General features: G+C 41.3%; 1 protein-coding gene across 1 annotated transcript; it reads left to right on the forward strand.

Moving 5' to 3' along the window:
* Nucleotides 1-2,014: 2,014 nt before the first annotated feature.
* On the forward strand, nt 2,015-2,791 carry LOC308417301 (THO complex subunit 4-like; the record flags this gene model as incomplete). The annotated part of the gene is made up of 1 exon (XM_080912506.1): nt 2,015-2,791. The coding sequence occupies one exon, from the start codon at nt 2,015-2,017 to the stop codon at nt 2,789-2,791; it is 777 nt and encodes a 258-aa protein (XP_080768632.1).
* Between the last annotated feature and the right edge of the window lie 6,679 nt (nt 2,792-9,470).

The raw sequence follows: 9,470 nt of genomic DNA on the forward strand, positions 1-9,470 counted from the left end.
TTTATTATAGGTGCTAGTGCAGAGTATAAAATATTGACTGTTTATCTATCTATACAAAGCTTCAGTGAAAACTTAGTTCTAGTATTAAGCCTTCAGTGAACCCGTGGAGCTGAGACACGTGATGCAAGTTTAGCCAGATAATCGCTCCTAATGGATATGCTTGTAAAATTCTCTGTTGTAGACTTCTATTTCAATTTATGATTTGACTTTTGGTGTGAACTTGTGATAAGCTTTGTAACATGTGATCATGTATTCTGAAAGATGTATGGGTATGGAGGACAAGGAGAAGTTATTCATTCTATCCCCCCACTACCCCCACACATTCCCTTTGGAGGATTTTCATAGGACACTTTTACTACTTAGCAATTAACATTATAATCACTTTTCTAAGTGTCCCTTTTTCTTCCTGTGACTACCTTCTAGCCGACTAAAAGTTAGAGGTCAGCAGTTTCAGCTGAGTTAGTACAAAGTCTATTTACTTAATTTCTTGCTGTTTTAGGAAGAGGTGCTAAGTGACAGAGACTGCACTCTCTGGCTTAAGAGACCACAGAAGGCAGGACAGACACAATAGCATAGTAACTTAGACTTAGATAGTAAAATTTATTATACAGCAACCCTCAATATCTCATCTAAATTTTAACCACCAACCAAGCTCTTCCTCCTCTCTGGTCTCAAGAAGAAAAAAGAGCCCCCATGCTGGGGCTGGATCCTCGCAACATTGTACTTTCATCAATGGGATTCCATGGTCTCTCACAAAGCCAAGCCTCAGCTGTCTTTTGTGACACCATCAAAACCAGTGGCCCATGGGTGACTCTTAAATATCACCAAGTACAGTTGCAGTATGAGGTACAGATACCCTGGCTATCTCTGAAACACAACATATTTGTGGTCTCAGAAAACAATTCCCAGAAGATTCGACCACAGTCGGTTCTTCATCCCCTCTAATCAATCAGTTCCAGATGGCAGGCTTCAATTATCTAAAGGGCTCTTCTACTCTTAACTATAAAGCCAGAAACACATAGCCAAAGTTGTCAAGTCCTTCTGCTTGCAGAAGCTGGAAAATGGCCCTCTAGTTCTGTTACATTGTCCCTTGCTTCCTCTTTTCTAGGTCCTTCATTGATTAAGCTCAGCTGTACTGGATCTTGCTCTGTCGATTGACCTTGAACTCAGAAACCTGCAGACTTATCTCTAAGGATTAAAGGTGTGTACCACCATCCTGGATTTAAGCTTCTCTTCACCCAGAGGTATCCTGTCTCAGGCTGATCTTTAACTCAGAAATCTGCTTAACTTTATCTCCTGGGATTAAAGTGTGTATGACCATGCCCGGATCTAAACTTAGGTGGGTAGGATCTTGCAAAAGGATTGCTAGAACTTAGATTTCTGAAACAACCCTTGCTTCACAGCAAGACCACTTCCTGTACCACACTCAAAAGCACGTGACAATTAAGCAACGGAAGAAAAATAATCCTCAGTTTCAGTGATTTTTTTTTTTTAATTAACAAGGGAAATACTTGAGAGATGGTGTGGTGTGGAGATATTTTCACAGAGAGCTCTGATTCAATGACTGAAGAGGATGAATGTTACATAGAGATTAAAGTAATGTGGAATGTAACCAACCAATCCATTTCCAGGTTGAGGTTTAGGGTGTGGCTACAATAGGGCGGGGCGAGCAGAGAGGTATATAAAACCTTCATTGGAGCCAGAGATCACACTCAGACGTGGAGCCTTGACGGCTGCCTGGTTTGCTTGGGACTCAGAGACCTATCTGCAGTGCTCAGAACTGGTAAGTAATTGGATTTCCTTGGGTCAGGTAGTTTGACATAGACAAATTTAGACTCCAGAATAGGACCAAAATGGTCATTTCTGCCTCCTTAGAGGAACCGATAGAAGACCTTAGATGTAATTCCAAGTGAGATTTTAGCTTCACATCAATGCTAGCCTGTTGATATCATTATTATGCTTGATTTTGTTAAAAGGTCGTTCTATGGATACGAGGCCCGAATCTGTGCCCACCATGGAAGAGAAAATGGACATGTCTTTGGAGGACATCATTCAGCTGAACCGGAGCCAGCCAGGAGGCCGCGGTGTTGACCGGGGTCGGGGCAGGACTGGGTCCAAGGGCGACCAAGGTAGTGCAGTGCAGGCACCTGTGCAGGTGAAAGGAGGCAGCAGGCCTAGGTGGAACCGGCCCGCCATCTTCCGAGGCTTCGAGGGTGGCAGAGGTGGCAGGAACCGGCCAGCAGCATACAGCAGACCTAAATGCCTTCAGGACAAGTGGAGGCAGCATGACCTATTGGACCGCGGCTTCCGGGGTGGAGCCGGTGTGGAGACCTGTGGGAAGCTGCTGGTGTCAAGCCTGGACTTCGGAGTGTCAGACGCTGATATACAGAAACTCTTTGCCGAATTTGGAACCTTGAACAAAGCCGCTGTGTGCTATGATCGCTCTGGACGAAGTGTAGGGACAGCACTTGTGTACTTTGAATGGAAAGCCGATGCCCTGAAGGCTATGAAGCAGTACAATGGTGTCCCTTTGGATGGCCGCCCTATGAACATCCAGCTCGTCACATCACAGATCGATACAAGGCGAAGACCCGCACAAAGCATAAACAGAGGTGGCATGACAAGAAATGGTGGCTCCGGGGGCTTTGGTGGTGGAGGCACCAGGAGAGGGACATGTGGAGGCACCAGGGGAAGAGGTAGAGGCACAGGCAGAGACTCAAAGCAGCAGCTTTCTGCAGAGGAGTTGGATGCCCAGCTTGATGCTTATAATGAAATGATGGACACCAGCTAAACAACCGAGCAAATCCGCAGGAGCAACAGGACCCAGGAGCCTCCTGTCTGAGGTCCAGAGGAGGGAGGCTTGAACCCGGACTGTGCAGACAGTGGTTGATTTGTTCTTCTTTTCTTTTACTTTTTTCCTGTTTTAAAATAGGATCTAAGGACTCATGTAAAGGGATTCTTTTCTTTTACCCTTAAATTCTGAAACAGATTGTTTTGTACTGAATTGTATTGGAGATACATTTTACTGGTCGCTGTTGTAAAGAAGGTGGTACTTTCAACTTTGCCATAATAAAATAAAAATGTGTGTTAAAAAAATAGAAAGGTCTTCCTATGTTGTATACCTCTTCTAGAAACTGCTGTGTTTCTCTAGGTAGGATGGAAATCAAGTTTCTGCTGACCCAGCAGCCCTTTCAGGGCTAAGATTAACAATAGCATGTTCCCTCCTATTTTCATTCTCAGAAAAACTTGCCTGTGTTTGTTTCTGTGAGATCCTGGCTCAGGGTGTAGCGCTGTAGACCATGTATGTTTGATCCCCTTTAGCCACAATAAATAAAAGCATATTTGTGTGTTACTCAAATACCTTACCTTAGGCTTTGCACTGCATCATTTTAAAATAGCTTTGGGGGATCCGCCCGTAAAGCCCATATGTTTGATCCAATGCTCAGGGGGTTTGCCACCTGCAACAGCAGAGATCCGGAAGCACAGGTCAGGTGAGATTGTGCTGTGAGTAACCAAAGCACAGAGAGGGGTAGTTGGAGCACTGGGGAAAATGTGCTACCCACAGTAGGGCCAGACTCTGGTAGAGGGACTGGGAATCTGCCTTGAAAGCTTGGGCTCCTGACTAAACTCACAGGCCCACAGTTTGGCAGAGGCCCTAGTCAGTGGGAACCTAGGTCTGCCGTGGAAAGGCAGTGCTTAATCTTCAACTCTACAGATCCTCTTCCACCTGGACCAGATGGTAACCTGGCTCATAGGTCCAGGGAGAGCACACTAGGATCTCTGAGAGCAGAAAGTACTGTGCCATCTGCAAAAGTGTGCTCTTTGGTCTAGGGAAAAAGCTAGGTCCCTGCCAGTAGCACTCAGGACCTGTGGGTACAGGGCTGAGCTCCCAGAACAGTCTCACAAGAGCTCCCACACCTGATCCCACAATGACAGAGGTGAATCACTGCAAACAGAACTCACTGCTTGCCCACTAAAAGCTGAACACCAAGAAGTAATTTTTCTTCCTGAGCCTATGGGCCCCCCAGATCCACAGGAGAGACAGGAGCCAGTCACTGACAACAATACCAGGTATAATCACAGAAACAAGATGGAAAGAGGATAACAAAAGCAATGGAACAAAAACAACCTGGCCTATCAGAACCCAGCTCTCCCACTACAGCAAACAGTGGATTGCCAAACACCCCGGAAAAAAAAAATACTCTGACTTGAAAACATACCTCAAGATGATGATGGAGATCTTCCAGAAGTTCGTGAATAACTCCCTTAAACAAGCACAGGAGGACACACATAAACAAATAGAAGATTTTAAAGAGGAAACATGAAAATCAATTAAAGAACTACAAGAAAACAAAACCAAAGAGACGAAGAAATTGAAAGTGGAAATAGAAACCATAAGGAGATCTCAAAAAGAGACAACTCTGGAGTTAGAAAACCTATAAAAGAAATCAGAATCCCCAACAGACTACAAGGGATGGAAGAGAGAATCTCAGGGGCTGAAGACAACATTGAAATTATAGACAAAACATTCAGAGAACATGCAAAAACTTATAAGCTCCTAACCCATAATGTCCTCAAGATCTGGGAGATCCAGGAGATCCAGGACACAATGAGAAGACCAAACCTAAGAATAATACGAATAGAAGAGGGTGAAGAATGTAATCTAAGAAGCACAGTAAATATCTTCAACAAAATCCTAGAAGAAAGCTTCCCTACCCTTAAGTATGAGATGACCATGAGCATAAAAGAAGCCTATACAACTCCAAATAGATTGGACCAGAAATGAAATTCTTACCGACACATAATAGTCAAAATGCCAAGTGTTCAATACAAAGAAGGAATACTAAAAGCAGTGAGGGAGAAATATCATGTAACATGTAAAGGCAGACCAATCAGAATTACATCTGACTTCTCAACAGAGACTATGAAAGCTAGAAGATCCTGGACAGGCATCCTACAGACCCTGTGAGAACACAAATGTCAGCGCAGGCTACTATACCCCGTCAAACTCTCCATCATCATAGATGGAGAGACCAAGATATTCCAGGACAAATCTAAATTTACACAATATCTGACCACAAATCCAACCCTACAAAGAAGAATAAATGGAAAGCCCTATACAAGGAGAGAATCTACATCCTAGAACAAGTGAGAAAAGAACTAAGCAAGAAAACCAAAAGAAGAAAGAGACACAGACATAATTCTACCCCTTAAAGCAAAAATAGCAGGAAACAGCAACCACTATTCTGTAATATCTGTTAACATACATGGACTCAATTGCCCAATAAAGAGACATAGACTCCTATCAGACCGGATAGAGAAACAGAATCCAGAATTTTGCTGGATACAGGAAACTCATCTCAGAGTAAAAGCCTGGGAAAATCAACATCCAAGCAATCGGCCCCAAAAAACAAGCTGGGGTAGCCATACAAACATTGAATAAAGTAGATTTTCAACCAAAAGTTATCAAAAAGAGAAAGAAAACCACTTTTTACTCATTACAGGGAAAATTTATCAGGATGAATTCTCAATGCTTCACATATATGTTCCAAATACAAGAGCTCCCACATTCATGAAAGAAATCCTACTAAAGCTGAAAACATAAATGGCACCACACACAACAATAGTGGGACACTTCAACACCTCACTCTCATAAATGGGCAGATCATGGAAGCAGAAACTGAACAAGGACATAGTAAAACTAGCAGAGGTTATGAACCAATTGGAATTAATAGACATCTACAGAACATCTCTCCCTAATACAAAAGAATACACCTTCTCAGCAACTCACGTAACCTTCTCAAAAACTGACCATACAGTCGGTCACAAAACAAGCCTCAATAGATATAAGAAGACGGAATTACTCCCATACATCCTATCAGATCACCATGGACTAAGACTGGACTTTAATAACAACAAAGACAACAGTAAGCCCATAGACACATGGAAGCTGAACAGTGCTCTACTCATCCATAGCATGGTCAAAGAAGAAATAATAAAAAAAAAAATTAAGGATCTTCCAGAACTTAATGAAAATGAAAGCACAAAGTACTCACGACTATGGGAATCAATGAAAGCAGCACTGAGAGGAAAACTCATAGCCCTAGTGCCTCCACAGAGAAACTGGAGAGAGCATACACTAGCAACTTGACAGCACAGTTGAAAGCACTAGAACAAAAAGAGGCAGCTACACCCAAGAGGAGTAGATGGCATGAAATAATCAAACTCAGAGCAGAAATAGTCCAAATTGAAAAAAAAAAGTACCATTGAAAGAATCAACAAAACCAGGAGTTGGTTCTTTGAGAAAATTAACAAGACTTGTAAACCCTTAGACATACTAAAGGGACAGCAAAGAGAGAGTATCCAAATTAAGAGAATCATAAAAAAAGTGGACACGTAACAACTGAAACTGAGGAAATTCAACAAATCATCAGATCCTCCTACAAAAGCCTATACTCAACCAAAGTGGAAAATCTGGAGGTCATGGATGAATTCCTACACAGATACCAGATACCGAAGTTACACCAGGACCAGGCAAACCACCTAAACCATCACACAACACCTAAAGAAATAGAAGGAGTCATTAAAACCCTCCCCACAACATAAGGCCCAGGGCCAGATGTGTTCAGTGCAGAATTTTATCAGACATTTATTGATGTACTAATACCAATACTCTCCAAAGTATTTCACAAAAGAGACTCAGTTGAAACACTTCCGAACTCCTTCTTTGAAGCCATGTAATCCTTATTCGTAAAGCACACAAAGTCCTACTCGGAACGAGAACTTCAGACCAGTCTCCTTCATGAACATTGACGCATAAATACTCTAGAAAATTCTTGCAAACTTAATCCAAGAACACGTTAAAACGACCATTCACAAAGATCAACTAGGCTTCATCCCTGGGATGCGCGGACAGTTTAATATATCGAAATCCATCAACGAAATCCACCATATAAACAAACTCAAAAAAAAAAAAAAAACCAAAAACAAAAAAAAAACACATGATCATCTCACTAGATGCTGAGAAAGCACTAGACAACATTCAATGCCCCTTCATGTTAAATGTTTAGAAAAGATCAGGAATCTAAGGCCCATAACTAAACACAGTGAAAGCAATATAGAGTAAACCTATAGCCAACATCAAATTTAATAGTGGGAAACTTGACGAAATCCCAATAAAATCAGGCACTCGACAAGGCTTCCCACTCTATCCCTACCTATTCAACATAGTCCTGGGAATCCTGTCCACAGCAATTAGACAGCAAAAGAAAATCAAAAGGATACAAATCTGAAAGGAAAAAGTAAAAGTATCACTATTTGCAAATGACATGATAGTATATTTAATTGACCTCTAAAATTCTACCAGAGAACTTTTACAGCTGATAATCAACTTCAGCAAATTGGCTGGATATAAAATTAACTCAAACATATCAGGAGCTTTCCTCAACCAAAGATAAACACACTGAGAAAGAAATTAGGGAAAAGATACCCTGCACCATGGTCACACACAATAGGGAATTCCTTGTTGTGACTCCAACTAAGCAAGTGAAGGACCTGTATGAGAAGAACTTCAAATATCTGAAGAAGGGAATTGAAGGAGATCTCAGAAGATGGAAAAATCCCATGCTCATGGGTTGGTAGGATCAACATTTTAAAAATGGCCACTGGACCAAAAGTAATCTACAGATTCAATGCAATGCCCATCAAAATTCCAACTCAATTCTTCATACAGTTGGAAAGAGCAATTTGCAAATTCTTCTGAAATAACAATAAAACCTAGAATATCAAAATCCATACTAAACAACAAGAATACATCTGAGGGAATCACCATCCCTGACCTCAAGCAAATTGCAAGGTAATTGAGTTAAAACCCACATGGTACTGGTACAGAGATAGGCAGGTTGATCAACGGAAGAGAATAGAACATCCAGAAACTAACCCTCACACATGTGGGCACTTGATTTTGGACATAGTCGCTGAGAACATTCACTGGAAAAAGGACAGCCTCTTCAACAATTGGTGTTGGCTCAACTGGCACTTAGCATGCCAGAGAATGAATATAGATCCTTTCTTATCTCCTTCCTTGTACAAAGCTCAAGTGCAAGTGGATCAAAGATCTCCACATTAAACCAGGCACACTGAAACTATTAGAAGAGAATGTAGGGAAAACCTTAGAACACATAGGTACAGGGGAAATTTTCCTGAACAGAACACCAATGGCTTTTGCTCTATGGCCAAAAATCAAGAAATGGGACTTAATGAGGTTGCAAAGTTGAAGTAAGGCTAAGGACACTGTCAAGAAAACAAAATGGCAGCCAACAGATTGGGAAAAGATCTTTACCAACCCCACATCTGAAAGAGGTCTGATATTCAATTGATATAAAGAACTCAAGAAGACAGAGGCCAGATCATCAAACAATCCTGTGAGAAAATGGCAGTCAGAGCTAGTCAAAAAATTCTCTGTTGAGGAATATCAAGTGACTGAGAAGCATCTATGGAAGTGCTCAACATCCCTAGTCATCAGGGAAATGCAAATCAAACAACCCTGATATTCCACACCACACCAGTCAGAATGGCTAAGATCAAAACTCAGAAGACAGCAGATTCCGTCGAGGAGGCAGAGAAAGAGGAATACTCCTCCAGTGTTGTTGGGGTTGTCAGCTGGTACAACCAATCTGGAAATCGGTTGGTGGTTCCTCAGATAATTGGACATGGTCCTAACTGAAGACCAAGTAATTCTACTTCCGGCCATATACCCAAAAGATGCTCCAACATATAATAAGGACACATGCACCACCGTGTTTATACCAGCTCTATTTATATTAGCCAGAAGCTGGAAAGAACCCACATGCCCTTCAGTAGATGAATGGATACAAAAATTGTGGTATATTTACAGAGTGGACTAGTATTCAGCTATTAGAAACAATGACTTTATGAAATAACTAGGAAAATGGATGCATCTAGAGAATATCATCCTGAGTGAGGTAAACTAGCCAAAAAAAAAAAAAAAAAAAAAAACAAAACAGTCATAATGTGGAGTCACTTATTATTGGATACTAGCCACAGAAATCTCTGAATACCCCAGAAACTACTCACAGGCCATATGAAACTCAAAACAACAACAACAACAAAAACAGGAAGAAAAACTAAAGGCCAAAAAGAAAAAGGGTCAGTTTTTCTTAGGAGAAAAAAAATAAGTGTATAGTATTCTCTCAGTGTATGGTATACCTGGACCTCAAATCATTAATAATTCAAGAGCTAAGAATATAGTCTTGTGGCATGTTTTCGTATTCTAAAATTATCATGTTAAATCTATACACACTAATTGTACTGGCTAGTTTTTCATCAACTTGACATATGCTAGGGTTATCATAGAGAAAGGAGCCTCAGTTGAGGAAATGCCTCCATGAGATCCAGCTGTAAGGCATTTTCTCAACTAGTGATCAAGTGGGGGAGGGCCCTGCCATTGT

Source organism: Micromys minutus (genome assembly GCF_963924665.1).
Source record: "Micromys minutus genome assembly, chromosome: 2".
Classification (NCBI taxonomy): domain Eukaryota; kingdom Metazoa; phylum Chordata; class Mammalia; order Rodentia; family Muridae; genus Micromys; species Micromys minutus.